The sequence below is a fragment of the Diorhabda sublineata genome, chromosome 6 (assembly GCF_026230105.1).
Source record: "Diorhabda sublineata isolate icDioSubl1.1 chromosome 6, icDioSubl1.1, whole genome shotgun sequence".
NCBI classification, from domain to species: domain Eukaryota; kingdom Metazoa; phylum Arthropoda; class Insecta; order Coleoptera; family Chrysomelidae; genus Diorhabda; species Diorhabda sublineata.
In genome coordinates this window covers 33,691,155-33,707,012 of record NC_079479.1, presented here as the reverse complement: position 1 = coordinate 33,707,012, position 15,858 = coordinate 33,691,155, and the positions used below count along the sequence as shown (strand labels likewise).

At 31.9% G+C, this 15,858-nt stretch overlaps 1 protein-coding gene across 4 annotated transcripts in view; it reads right to left on the bottom strand.

Annotated features, from left to right (window-relative positions):
- Positions 1-6,373: 6,373 nt before the first annotated feature.
- The window catches only part of LOC130445800 (uncharacterized), a 111,891-nt gene continuing 102,406 nt past the window's right edge, over positions 6,374-15,858 (bottom strand). For all 4 annotated transcript variants that reach the window (XM_056781682.1, XM_056781684.1, XM_056781685.1 and 1 more), the window contains 3 exons: positions 10,960-11,110; positions 10,431-10,558; positions 6,374-9,854 (listed from right to left, as the gene is read on the bottom strand). In XM_056781682.1, the coding sequence (XP_056637660.1) occupies positions 9,531-9,854; positions 10,431-10,558; positions 10,960-11,110 (603 nt within the window). In that variant the 3' untranslated portion in view covers positions 6,374-9,530. The remainder of the gene's footprint in view (positions 9,855-10,430; positions 10,559-10,959; positions 11,111-15,858) is intronic.

Sequence of the window (15,858 nt, the reverse complement as noted above, 5' to 3'; positions counted from 1 at the left end):
TGTAGAGGTAATATTTCTTCTCCATTGAACTCTTTATTTGGCTTCCTGTTAAGCACATCTCCTTTTTTCCAGTTTTTTGCTATTTCTCCATTCGATTTCCTTCTGGGCCTGCTTCTTCTCTTCTTTTTTCTTTTTGTTCCAAATCGTATCTTTCTTTTTCAATGGACCAAAACTAATGGCAACAAATCGGAGGATATGGAGGGTATTCCATTGTTTCCCAATCTAATGGATTCAATATTTCCAACGTAAGTAGAGCTGTATGCAGCCTGGCGTTGTCTTGCTGCAATATCGGATTGAAATAGACATGTTTTTTCAAAGGTAACAGTAATATTGCGTTCATTGAGAAAATCACCCTTGGTTACTCCTCCCTTGTCCCAAAATACAGTACACAACCCCTTTCCGGATGAATCATTCCTCTCCGGAAGAAAGTCTCGGTCCAATAAATTTTCCATTTTCTATTCATAACACTACAGGAGACGCGTGCAAACTTCCCAGTGTGTAAATTTCTGAAAATTCGAAAGTCTTGGCCACCATTTAGCTGAAATTTTGCGACAACCAAGCTGGTCATGAACTATTTGTTCAACACTACCTATACTGATGCCCAATTCTTTAGCCATGTCGCGTAGAGTACTGCGTCGGTCTGCCAAAATAAGTTCATCTACATCGTTGATATTTTCATCAGTAATACAGTTCTGGTGCGCCACGTATTCAACCAATTGTATGTGTAGTTTTTTAATTGCTTTTCCATAGTCTAAATTTTGTTTCGAATGCTTGAATAAGCTAACGATCAATTCTGTTAAGCTTGTAAATATCATAATATATTTATTTAGAAATCGATCAGAAAAACAACAAACAAACTAATTTGAGACGAAATACATTTTTTAGATTAACATTATCCCGGTACTTAGAGATAAGAAATATTATAAATTGATCATCATTTGACAGATTAATCCACCATTTCATAACGTAGGTATTCAATCTTGTTCTAATTATCACGAAAAATCTAAATATTATACAATAATTTTAGAAAGAGAAATAAATGAGGCGCCATCGTTTATTATCAAAAAATGTCATTCATAAATGACTATAAAAAAGATGATGAAATACTTTACTACACATTTTATGCAAAAAAGGAATTTCAATGATTCTTTCCATATATTTATTATTATTTGAAACTTATTTTGCTACCAAGCGTAGTTATATGATATCCTATAAGATTTTCTTCACATAGAAACGTTGTTCTTGAGACATTTTTCTTTCAAATACTTATGGGATGAATTATATAAGAAAAGAAAGGGATATTCCATTTCCACATCTCCTATTTCTTCAACTCATCCACCTCTATCGTTAGCAGAGAGCACTGGACGTGGCCCCTAGCAGCAACTCAGCAGTTATCGGCCTTGTTGGAAAGAAACGCAATTATCAAACACATCAAAAGTACTTGCCGAGGATGCGATCAATATATTTTTCTGCAATATTCCTCTTTTGTTCGTCCAGATGGTTGCAGCAATGAATTTCATAGACTTTATTTGATCATCAATGTTTCAATAAGTTTTCTACAATTTTCAATGAACTGGAGTGCGTGAAGCCACACTTTAATACGATGTTTTGAGTCTCTATTATAGATGACATACTTTTAAAAGATAGAACGTCCTTTGTAGCAAAACCATTCTATGGGCTTAGATGCAAAACATTGTCCCAATGAATTTCTAAATTCTTTAAATTCAAAATTTTTCTCATGCTTGAATTTCGCTATGGAGTTCAAGATAACCTATAGATTTTAAACGTGAAGAGTTAAGAGGACGAATTACGTCAAAATTTGTTTGTTTTTTTAAATTATAATCCAAGTAGATTGAAAAAATAATAATAAAGTTGTATCAATAAGTTTTGCGCATAATTCATGACGTGTTATTAACAATAAATGGCTTTCCTGTAAAATAAAACAAATAGATGTAATAAATCTGGATTTTCCATCGAACCACGGATTTATTTGACGTTTATTTTGGAAAATGTGTTTTGCGAATTTGAATCAGCTTATCGTGATACAGTTTCCAGGACCTTTCACATTTCTATATCTTTGTATTGCTTTGATATATGTTCATTCACTCTGTATACGTAAAATGTATAACAATTACATTATTTTCAAATTTTTATTCCGAAAGTAAAATACAGGGTAGCGCGAAAAAGCCCATGGATTTGTGTAGTATAGTGATTTGCGTTTGATGATCTTGTTTGGCCTTCGCTTTCGCCAGATCTAGTACCGATCGACTTGTTCTTATGAGGTGGTTTGAAATTCGATATTAATTGTCTTAAACTACACGTTAGTTGAGGCAATAGTATTTTTAAATTGTTATTGCCCAACTAACAAATTGTCTTCTTCTCATTTAATAAAAAAAAAAACGTTGTCATGGTATTTTAGAATAGATGATTCACCGTGTACTCGTAACATACGATCAATATTTCACAGCAGCCCCGGTATATAAATATTATTAAATCCGTTGATATAAATCCCTTTAAAAAAAGTTGCTCTACGTCGTTGCCAGTTTGACGATGGTAACGGATTACCGACACGACTTTCAAGAGTCACACTAGTGAACCTAAACAATAAGATGCCGTGGGGGGTCGCCTCCTGCGATCAGATTCAGCCTGTCACCTATTTCATCCTCACTCAATCCATAAAGACCTCTAGTGAAACCACGAAATATCCAGAAATTACGTTACGGCAGTATTCAGTCGGTATATATAGCTAAAACCGATGGGATTTGATAAGAGTTTATTTATATTTTATATTTATTTGCCCTTACGTGGTATCCACATAAATCGCTGGAATTGTTCTGTATGGCGCCATCTATTTTTATGTATCATAATCCTGTACAATAGTCCCGGATTTAAAACTATTTAGAGTACTTATCGTGACTATAAACTTATTTATTTCACTTATATTTATTCCAATATTATTTATCAACATATCTTATGATACCATCATCAATAGATTTACCAATCGATAAAAATTTTGTAGTACAGGTTTTTTGTCAGATTGAAAAAATACCAAAATTGTTTTCAAGGCTATTATTGGAAGCTTTGTTTTATGTTTACAATGACAGTGAAACTATCAAGGGATATTTTCTAGATATTTTGAAACTTAATATCAATGCTTGCTTGGGATAATCAGGAAATAGTAATCATTCTGGAACATCATAGTTCCAATGAAAATTCAATTCAATTCAAAATTCAATTGACTAAAGTAGAGCGTCAATATTAAAATATAGAGAGTTCTTCGATCTTATTCCGCAGTGAATCTTGTTGTAATAAACGCGCTTTCGGTTAATTAAAATTTGATATTTCTCCAATAACACCCCATATATTTGCATCTGCTGTCCATTTCGAGGATGTATTGATATCTAGGTAGCCTAGACCAGTTCCATGCTTAAACAAAATATTGCGTTACCATAGCAACGAACAATAAATTATTAGAAGTGTAAAGTGTAAAGTTTGACGTCAAAAAAGTAAACCAGAGTTACTTAATAAATTAAATAAAAAAAATGTGCACCGTGGAATTGTGAAAATCGAAAAATTGAGTCATCATCAAGTACCTGTATTTAAAATGGTTAAGAGGTAAGCAGATTTACGAAGATATGCTGAATATCCTTGGTGATCAATGTCCTTCGTATACGACGGTGAAAAATTGTATTGTTAGCTTCAAAAGAGGTGAATTTTCCATTGTAGATGATGACCGATCGGGAAGTTCAGTTTCTGTGTCAGTCTCAGAAAATATCGATGCAGTTCATGACATGATTTTATCAGGTCATCGATTTGGGTTAAAACGGATATCTGAAGCACTTAATATTTCATACGAACGCGTTCATAATATAGTTCACGTCAATTTGGATATGAGAAAAATTTCTGCAAAATGGATTCTCAAATGTTTGAATGCTGACCAAAAGCGTGCAAGGGTAGGAGCATCGCGTTCGATCTGATTTGATCTCGATTTGAAAACGATGTAGACTTTTTAAACTGAATGGTTACTACGGATGAGACTTGAGTATATTTCTACGATCCAGAAACAAAGCAACAATCGATGGGATAGCGACACTCTGGTTCTCCAAGACCTAAGAAGTTTCGTGTCCAAAAATCTGCTGGAAAAGTTCTTGCTTCAGTTTTTTGGAATTGCCATGGAGTAATCATGATTGATTTTTTGGATAAGGGTAGAAAAATAACTGGAGATTACTATTCCACATTACTGACCACTCTACGGGAAAAAATTAAAGAGAAAAGACACGTAAAGCTATCCTAAGGTGTTTTGTTTTTCGGGACAACGCCCCTGCACACAAATCTCTTGTTGGCTCCGTCCGAATTTTTCTCTATATCCTCACCCGGCACGATAGCTCAACCATCTAAAATAAGTTGACCCCTATAGTGAGATTTTTTTATTATACAAGCTTACTTTTTTACTAACGAAGTATGTAATTGAAAAAGTATCTTCTAATCAACTAATAAATTCAAAGGGGGAATGAAAATTTCAATTCATAATATTATCAGCAACATTTTCCATAACATGTGCAAATTTTCAATGTTAGACCTAAAGAAAGCAAAAAGTTTTTCAGTAAAATATCTCAAGATGACACTTTGGAAAACATTCTAATTTTCGCCAATGGTAAAATACTAGAAATTCCACCTCAACTCATTAATTTCCTCCAATGCTCGTCATGTCGAATTGCAAAAAAACGTCTTTCATGTTGACAATCACTGAATTAAAGATTCGTTCACAATCCTCGTATCCAAGGTTTCAGCATGTCTAAATAAACAAATCCACCAAACGTCCTCAAGCCCCTCTACTAAAAGAAGTCGAATCGACCTCTCTTTGCGACGGGCTCTGGTGATTGCTCCTTGTTTAGGATATTTAGATGAATTTATTTTTCAAGAATGCGTTTCGCTTGAGTCTTGGTTAATTCGACAACTACCCTTTCAATTTCATATTTATCCCACTTATTATTCTTATAAATACTTACTACGTCGTCAAATAACAAAAGTTCTTGCGTCAAGTTCTAATAAAGAAATTGAAAATAAAAAATTGCGGCTATAATTTACAAAAAACTAACGTTTAAACGAGAAATTCAGAATCAGTATGTTTATTTGTATAATTCAAAATGAACTTTTGGAAAATAAACGAATTTTTTTGTTAGCTCCAATATCGTGAAATCTGATTCAATCATAACATATCACATCACTGATTATAACTAGAGACATCTATTTATTTATGAATAAACTATAGAGCTGTCCGACGTCAACATCTGGACCCCAAGACCTCAAACTCGTTCTGATATAAGGTGGATGTCCCCTGCTCGTCACAGAAATATGAAAAAATATTTTTGCAAGAGTCATGTACGATTATTAAGCTCACGCATTCATGAATAAATTAGAGCCGCCTCACGGCTACATTTTGAAGTTATTTTGAAGATTTTTTTTTCCTGGAATTAGTATTTGATATTATAAAGAAATGAAATATTGGTGATTATTTAATTTATGTTACATACGCCCGATTTCCTTGAAATTTTAGTGTATTGTGCAGAAAATTATGCTTATTAATTTAATACTTTTTCGAGGTTGCAAATTTAGATAGATTAGGTTAGGTTAAGTTAGGTTAGGTGAGGTCAGGTTAGGTAAGGTTAGGTTAGGTTAGGTTAGGTTAGGTTAGGTTAGGTTAGGTTAAAAGATAGTTTAAATATTCAACACAGCCCCCTTCCGCCCCTAATCCACTCCAACATCAAGTATTCGGAAAATATCAACTATTCAAGATATGTGTGTACATTTTCCAATGTTCAAACCTTAAAAACTATGTGAAGGAATGTTTTATATATATATATATATATATATATATATATATATATATATATATATATATATATATATATATATATATTCTTTTTCAGATTAAAAAACCGTATAATATACTAGAATTTCAAGGAAATCGGGCGTATGCAACTTAAACTAAATAATTACCGAAATATTGTATACTGTATACTTTTCGAGTGATTTTTTTTCGTAAAAAATTGCTAGAGCTTGGGATTTCTGCATTTAATTCCTGTATAGCTGTGCCAAAACGAAAGATATTTTGGGCAATAGTAGGAAAGAATTAAATTAACTTAAATGTAATTTTAAATACAGGTAAAAATATAATTTTGCAGGTTGTCCATGTTAACATTGTGATAATGACCGCAACAAGTCGAAATGTCAAATTTTTCATAAATTGGGATTTTTGTTAATATTCACTGATTTCTAACTGTAAAAAATGCACTCAAGTCTCTTTCGGTAAGAGTGCAATGACTTTTTACTTGTTTATAATTATTGGAAGTAAAAAAAAACGATACTTGAATATTTTCTTATACTTTTATTGTAAATGCATACAAGTTGGAATGTATAAATTAAAGACAATGCCTACAGATCTTATATAACAATTACGAGGCTAACATATAACAGCGGATAGACATTTATTTCAATTATCGAAATGTTTCTAAAATTCGGGGCCTCAGTTTTTATTTGGTATTCTGCAATTCTTACTTTCTTATTAGAAAACCATTAAAACATGGATCGTTTGAACAACTAAATGTGCAAAATTATGGTATTCATAAAAATAAATAATAATATACAAAAGTTAGGTATTGTTAAGGGTAAACCCCATAGGGGTCGAAATAAAAAATACTGTACATTCGACATTCATAACCTAAATGACAATAATTCACAAAATAATACAAAAATTAAATTATAGCAAAATAAATTAATATATAAAAGATTTTTAACATTTGTACATATACATACAGTATAATATAATATAGAATTTTCTAGATTAGTCAAAGCAGAATGATAATAAATTGATTAGATTCACTGGCGGATCTTGGAGAGGGCTGTAACTAGATAAACGGAGCGGGCACAAAAATAAAAATACTCCATGTTGATTGTGTGCAGATAAAGTAAATCTAACTAAGACATTATAAAAAGTATTAAAATTGAAGTGGAATTACGTTATTCTTGAAAATGAATATATTCTAAAAGCTTCAGATTCATTATATTTGCAAAAAATCTTACAAAAAACATTTCAGATATTTTTGAAGGGGGTTCAGTCCGACAGCCTCCCTTTGGATCCGCCACTGGTCAATTGGACATTGTTTGTTGTAGAAGGTATTAGATAATGATAATACTGATTCACTAGAAAAGCTCGACGTAATCATCTTTTTAGAGAAGACACATCTCACTAAAATACCTGTAAATGTGTAAAAAATGTACTGTATTTTTTTAACCTTCATTGATAATTATTCTTTAATATACTTTAGTTTTTCTAATAACCACTACAACAATATTTTTTCCCTCAAAATTACTGCTTTAAATAATATATCAAAGCTTCCTGTTTGATTAAACTCGCTATAAAACTTTCACTCTGTCTCATATTAATACTTCTCAAGCTTCCCATTTCCAAACTCCATTTCCTATATTAACATCAAACAACGATTACGTCTTGATTAAAGACGGAATAAAAGAAAAATTGAGTTGCTTCAATGCCCCCAATCAATTATGAATGTTTAAGAAGAAAGTCATATAAAGATGAGACTCGGAACTATTTTAATAAATACACATGTGTCTTTATTTCCAAATTATACGTAACTGGGTTCATCTCATGAATTAAACATACCTACGGAGAGAAAGTAGATTGGGATTAATTGGGGTTTTTGAAGGGTTACAAGCGATAATAAGCAGTATCGGTTGTTGATATTACGAATGAATTAAACAAGCGATACATTCTTCAAATCATCTTCTGAAAATAAATTTCTTTGGATACCAAACGAACTTCCACACGTATACCATCCGTAAAATATATTTTTTAAATAAATTTTCTTTCGAAATAGTTGTATTTTGATTAGGATTTTGCTTTCTATCAGTTTATCTCGGCACGGATCGAAAGTACACAGTTTCTGTTTTATTGGTTATTTTTTCAAATTAATATTGACTATGGAAGAGTGTGGAAACAAAAATTTAAGTTTAACAAGGGATTAAAGTTTTTCAATATACTGGAAATTAATCAGTCAACTATATCCCGGAAAGGGTTAGCTACACAGCATCAACAAGTATCAGATGAAGCTCGAAATGTGAAATGATGGAACTTAGAGCCAAGGTAGCTCACACTGCATCTTAAATGACCAGAGATCATCGGGCAGTTGGATTAAGATTTACAAGAGAAGGGCAGCTTGTCCCTTTATAGGCGATAACTTTGTGTTAATACATAATAACGTGGTGTAATGAAGTGGCTACACGCAGCACGGGCTTAAACCTTATTGAGCATGTATAGGACAATATTTACAGAACACAGATTTGATACCATCTAAACTTCAACGACTGAAAAGGGAGTTGAGGACTGAGTCGAAAAATTTGGACCGAAATGAGCTCGACTAAGCAACACTTTCTCTATCATTGCATTGATTTGAATTTATAGCGACGTGATTGTTTTTTCTTTGGCGAAGTTTACTTTCTATATTTAGAACTTTGATTGTTTTTCTGCTCACTACCTCCATCTATTAGAGAAACATCTTAGCTAATAACTATAATAGAATGTCCTACCATTATTTCATCATAATTTCCAACAACATTTTGAGAAAGTTATTTGATGAAATTTCATCTTCTTTATCATGGTTTCTCGAGTTTTTTATATTTTAATTTGAAAGTTAGACTACTAGTGTTTGTAAAGTTTAATAATTACAAAATAGAGTCAATATTTGTACAACGAAAATATAGATTATTAAATTCATTAACTAGAGTACTAAAAGAGACGTAAACATTCATAAAAAAAATTATGAAAAATTATTGTTGAAGGGCAACAATTCGAATTTATGTCAGCAGAACATTGGAAATTAAACAGTTTGTTATTACAAAATGTAATTATGTCAAAAAATCAATTTTATGATTATATTTAGAATTAACAAACTTACACAATAGATTTTTGGTCAACCAAAATGAATGTGGAGTTGAATATTAGGATTTAGTATGCAATCTTTAGGTCTTTCGAGCCAGATAATAACGAAGGTATACGGTATTTTTATTTTATTTGTTTAATTATCCTATTTCCGTACTTCCAACAAATACTCTCATAAATTCAAGGACTATTTTGTTGTAATTTTCAATGATTTATCACTGTTTTTGTTATTTTTCAGCTTAACATTCCAATTTCGACATAGCAATTTATGATTGTTAGTCAAACTTTCATTTATTTACTGATCAAATAATTTTTTGGTAACTAGTTAAGATTTAATCTTTTTGGAATGGCTAAGCAAAACAATATATAAGAAAAACTTTTTAACTTCACTTGCTGTTGACATTTAATAAATGTATTAGATCAAAATCTGAGCGGTTAATTAGATTTTACCTAATAAGCTGATTGATATATTACTATGTAAATATAAAAAAAAATTCTTAATAATCCTGAATTTATAACTTATCTTTCTGCTATGACTTTTGTGTTAAAAAAAAACCAACTTCTCAATTTTCTACAAATCAAATGTTTCGTTACTTTGATTGCAAATATTTCCGAACACTTTCATTTTAGAAAATCTTGCCTTACAGAAATGATGCCTGGCTTCTGGACACTTACACCCGTCTTCGGAGCGTATGTCTTCGTACACTTGTATTAAGAATATAGATTGTTGGGGACACTTAGTATGAGTTTTGGGTGCGCAATCATGGGAAGCGAATTTACCTTTGCGGTTAAATTTCATTTTTAAAGTGGTATTGAAAGCCGCTACCAAATTCACGTAGCCGCCCATCTCCTTTGCAACCATGTCCCGGAATTGGCAACTCTTACTGCTATGTTTCTGGAACAATAAAGAAATAACGTCAGGATGTAGGAATTATGAATCTTCATTTGCTTTTCCAAATGAAACTTCGAAAAATAATACAAGAAGTTCAATTCTAACGACAAAAACACAAAATTTCTTTCACAAGATCCCAGGTTTTCTGAGTCAACCCACAAGAGGACACCTCCCGACTCAGTAACTCCGTACTTTACAAGCAAATATCGAGTTATATATCAAGGATTGGACTACTAGGATTAGATCTTTTTTTGCCGAAGAAGATTGAAAAGGGTTTACCCGAGACAGCGAAAACATACACACATTAAGACCCACCAAGGCCAAGAAGATAAAAGTTTATAACCAACAGGCTAACTCTTAACAAAAAGGTAAGACTTCCCAGAATCTGTGATGCGAACAAGGATGAGGACCTGTCAAAATGACAGGAGTGGTTAAATGTTCAATGTATTATCAATTCTTAAAGAATTATTACATTTCGGCATCAATTTAAGATGATTTTGACAGACCAAATCACCAAAAATATTTTTAGCATGTTAGCAACCTCTAATAATTTTTAAATCGGGTCAAGGTTTTACTCACCTTAGCTATTAGAGACGTATGTGCCCTATGTCTTTTTTTAATTTGTGCTTTTTTCCAACAAATGAATTTTTCCGCTTTCATATCGTACAGATAGAAATTCCTACCAGCTGAAATTTTGTATATGATACCTGAAACAAAAAACGCGTCAATACAATACAGTTTTTCAAATATTACATAGTTGAAAAGATCAAAAAATGAGCATCAGAATTTTATCTAAAGATATTCAATCGTGTGAATCAATAGTTAACTATTTTTTAACCAGAATTGAGAATAAAGCTTCCTCAACTTCGTTATTTCTACTATTATTGAATATTGGAACTGGCTGATGATTCAATATCATTTCGGTATAAATTTAAACAGTTTTTTCGTTTTATATCAGAATTACTTTTTGTTTACAGTTTCTGTTGTTTTCATAGTAATTTAAATGTGTTTCACCAAATTTTTCACCATGAAAATCGTAAATTCCCTATACTAATGACTGACTATTGGCCAGAAAAAAATTTTTAAAATATCTGGATAAAAAACTTACCGTCTTCTTCATCTGAAGTTGCTACGACATTGCTGCCATTGACGTGGAGGTACCCTTGTGATAGTTGATTGTAGATTTTAATTCTTATAACGGGTCCGAAACAATTCTGAAAACACCTATTGACTTCATGGGATTCCCTTACAATCAAAAACTGAAACAACAGAAAACGAAAGTCATTAAAAAGATATGAATTAATACAAAAATACGCATTCATTTGTTATTTAATCAGGATATAGCTTTCCAATAAAAAATAAGAATGTAGTTTAGAAGTCAAAAAAATTGGAAATAGAAAGCTGCTTCGATTGTATCCAATATGGTGGAGTTCCAATTCGTTAGACGTTAAGGTCTTGGTTATGACAAGTCATCATGAAAATCATTAAAAAAACTATGTATATCCAAATATTTACAAACTTTAAACAAAAAAAAATTGCCAAAAAACTTGAATTTACTACCCCATAAATTTTGGATGGGATTTATATCAAGACTAATCATTCACCGGCCACGGTAAAGTCTCAATATTGTTTTCTCGAAACCATAGTTGAATTATGGGGGCAGGGTGGACAGCTTCAGAGTTGAACCTTGTACCAATCCTCCAACAAAACGCCAGGCTCATTGATACTTTTCCAAGACCATACATCTCTTCAAATATTGAATTTGGTTATCTGTAAACGCGAATACGTCCCTCACTTGTTTTTTCATCTGTGAAGACAACTGGTTCCCAAAAGTCCAGATCACATATATAAGAGAAAAAATAATCAATACCGCATCTTATTTTCGTTCCTTCAGACTCAATCTTTTGGGGCGCATGGTCCTGCCTTACTTCCTTGACCTGATTACGGTACTCACATTAAGACCTAAATGACTTATATTTTAATAGACCAATTATCTTCTAACTTTGAGCTACTTATGTTAATTGAGTTACTTCAAATGAACTCAAAGTAATTATTGAATTTTCTATAAATGGTAATGACTGTGGCATTATGTAGGAATTTAAAAACTCTGATTCGCGCAAAGAAAAAGCTTCTTCAGTGAAAATAGACAGAACAATTAACTGGTCCATTCCTCACAAGCAATGTTTGAATCCAAATCGATGACCACGTCGCCTTATACCTCCTGGCAGCTTCAGCATCGCTTCCTCGTCTAAAATGCATCATTTTTTATCTTTTCCTGGGTAATAAAGATCTAAAATTTTAGAATAAAACGTTAGATCAGTTTCCAGCTCATCTAAAGTCTTCTATCTACTTTTAAAAGAATGTAGTGGCTGTGTAAGAGAAACAAATAAAGAAAACGATAGAAATCACACGAAAAGCAGAATTTTCCTCTCATAGTTCTTACTAACAAGATTTTCAATGCTGGAAGAAAACGTTTTTTCGGGGCCATCCACCTACGTTCTATCAGACTTGTTCTTTGAGGTTATTTATTTCGGTTAACATACATTTGGACATTTTTTAAGATCGTAAACGCAACGTCAATTAAAAAGTCGCGCAAAAGTTACAAATCTTTAGAAGTTGGTCGTCGTAACGAGATCGGCGATTATATCTTTTGTTTATTGGGCGCCATGTTTAGAATAACCGACAAGTGACCTTATAAGTAAAACAATTATAATTACGATAGTGGAAACAGCGAATGGCAAACGGGAGAAAATGTACTCCGCCGTGGCTTACAGGTGAAAATGTATGGTTAATTGGGTGTTGCGGTCTTTGGGAGAAACTGAAAAAGGTGAGAGAGAGTCTGAAATGTTGTTGGTGGGTGGTGGGACAGAAGAATGGCGCCGACGTTATGTATCTAAAAAGACTACGGCGGTTATTATCATTAAATCATACAGAAATTGGTAACACAATAAAGATAAAGAGAAACGACAAATTTTATGTTTGCTAACATAAAGTGTAGACGATGCAATAAAAATTTGGTTTTTATTTACTAATATTACTTCTAGACAACGATGCAGTTATGTTCTATGAAAACTTCATAAATAATTTATTGTTTTTTCACACAGGGTGATCCTTTTATAAAGGGTGTATCATAAATAATGCCCAACGTTTACTTTAATATATTGGTAAAACTGTTATTTGAATTTAGACATAGAAAATTATCGCACTGCATTTTCAACATCTTTTGATTCAAATTTTTTGCCACACAAGAGTCCCGCCATGGATCTAAACAAATAGTAATCTGACATTGGAAGTTCTAAGCTCTTTCTTAGATTAAGTAAATCTGTATATTTCTCGGATAAAACCTCATTAATAACTCGATTATCTGAAAAGATTTCGAAGTATATTAAACCTTCAAAATTCCACCAGACACAACCAGACTTTGCTTTAATCGACCTCTTTTTGTTCTGGTAACTGTCCACTGTCTCACCACTGATTTTTCATGTTTCGGGTTAATTAGATAAATTCATTTTTCATTATTTTGTAGATATTACCTAATGGTGGTGTTGTATGATATATATATAAGGTCCAAAGGAGTCCGAAAATCGACAAGTGCTGGCTATAGGTTGATTTTTTACTGCTTTAGTTGTCTTGTTTCATCAATAATCAAAAAAAGAATGATTGAGGCGTTGGAATTTTTACATATGAAAACCTTTTGTAGAAATCGCAAATTATAGACCAAAAAATTTGAGTTTTTCTCATAGAAATATTAGTTTCCTTATCTACAATATAAAAATAAATCGCTAAACGTAAATATATAGAAAAAGCAGAATCGATTTCGGTATTTCTTTTTATATATTCCTTGAATTACGAGGATGGTTCTTGCGAAACGAAAAATTTAGAAAATTGTCTGGAAAAGTCTGTTTTGTATAATATAATCAAGTGTTAGTTAAGGATTAGGTTCAAAATTGCACGCAATTTCTTGCAAATTGCACGAAACGGTGCAAATTCTGCATTCCAACTGAAAAATTCATACATAAACTTCAATAAAGAAAGATTACTACATAGCTGTTGCATTCAAACCTAATTTCAACTAATTTTTATAGAAAAAAAGGTGTAAAAACTTCAACATCTGAATTAGATTTAAACCCAAAAACTACGAACAAGTTAAAAATGAATGAAAATTATCAATGGACTAAAGAGAAATAGCAAATGAGTAGTAGGGACTAAAATTGGCGACTACATACAACATGTGGACAAAAAAAGTCGTCAATAATGGACTTTGTAACAGAAAATGAATATCTTCTACCCACATATAACATTTAAACATGTCGGAACGAGTTTAAGTTATCATTTTTCGTCTTGACTTATAAGAATATGAGACATAGTTGAAATAGTTGCAGTGTGAATAATTGCTGCTATAAAAATTCATTCACGGTATTTTTATTACTGTTTTTCTGTAGTTTAATTTATGGTAATAACATTTTTTCCTCTATGGATTCAATAAATCATAGTTTTCGATGCTCTAGACCTAGTATTAATCAGTAATAATTTTTGTTAGATAACAGTGATAGTTTTTCGAAAACTATCAATCGAAAAATGTGAAACCAGATCTCACCCTATAAGATTTATTTCTATAAAGTCAATATCTCAAATAAAAGGTCTGACAATCTCCATGCATCAATCTGAACAAGATCAAAACTGAGAAGGAATCTTGTAGAAAGTAATTGTCAAAACATACCTTGACTATTCAAAAATTTCAATTAGTGCTTTTTCAAATAGTGGTTAGGTTAGGTTAGATTACTGAATGAAGTAAGACTGAGTATATGGAATTGGAAAGAAAGAAAAATGGCAGTACTAAGGCCGACAGTATCCTATGAAAGGGAAACGATGAATGTAACCAAAGCCGATGAAAAAAAACTAAACACCTTCGAAATAAAAATGATAATAAGAGCGCTGAAATCTTAATTGATGAGACTATCACCAGTTATATAGAATCGCAGCGCATACGATGGCTAGGAAACATAACACGGATAAAAAATAATAGTGAAGTTAGAAAAATAACATAATGGAAACCGTTAGGAACCGGCCAAAAGGAAAACCAAAAATCCAATGGGAAAATCTGTAACATGCCTTTTGGCTTGTTACGTTTTTCTCCAAACATTTTGAATATTCTTTTGTTCACATATTATGTGACAGTCACTTCGGATTTATTTATTCTAACTTTCGAATCAGAGAAATTCAATAAAACCTCGAAACTGATCTTTCCTCTACATCTACACTTCAAACAAAAGTAAATTTTAACCTTTTTTTTATCGTGTTCACAAAAATTTCAGTTATCTTTATACATATGAATTAGTTTGATAAGCTCCTTTTTATTCAAATCTGCTCTACCTACTCGTTCCTTTTTTAGTAATTTCCATCTGTGCTCCCGTTATATTTTTCCCTGCAGCTCTACAGCTGTCAGGTTTGGAGTTTCCACAATAACCACCAGACCACAAACTCTACCTCAACTCTAACATCTGCAAATCCAGTTTAATATAGACAAGTCTGAGTTCTTTTTATAACTGCCTTTGTTCGTTGTGCTCTTTTGGATACGCAGAAAATGATAATTTATTATTTTTTCAATAAATTTATTTGTTGCTGAGCTTAAACTTTTTTTCATTATTCCTAACAATAAATATTAATTTGGATAATCGTGTCCGTGTTTAATTTTTGTTTCCAGTTTTTCCGCTTTATTTATTAATCTTTAACGTCATTTGTTAAAAAGCTGATGGCGTTCAATCTAATATTAATTGTTCACCCCTTGTGAGTACCAGTTTTTATATATTTTAACTGAGGCCGACTACCACTTCCTGAGGAGGAGTTTCCTGTCGGGAATTTAAGGTTACAAAACCTAGGACAGGAAAAAGTGGAGAGAAATAGCGGGAAAGAGCAAAACATACAATGAACTTTACTTTAAACAAGAAAATGGTTAGAACGTGGATTGACTCACCACAATAAATGAGTCAAAGAGTTCTTGAATGAG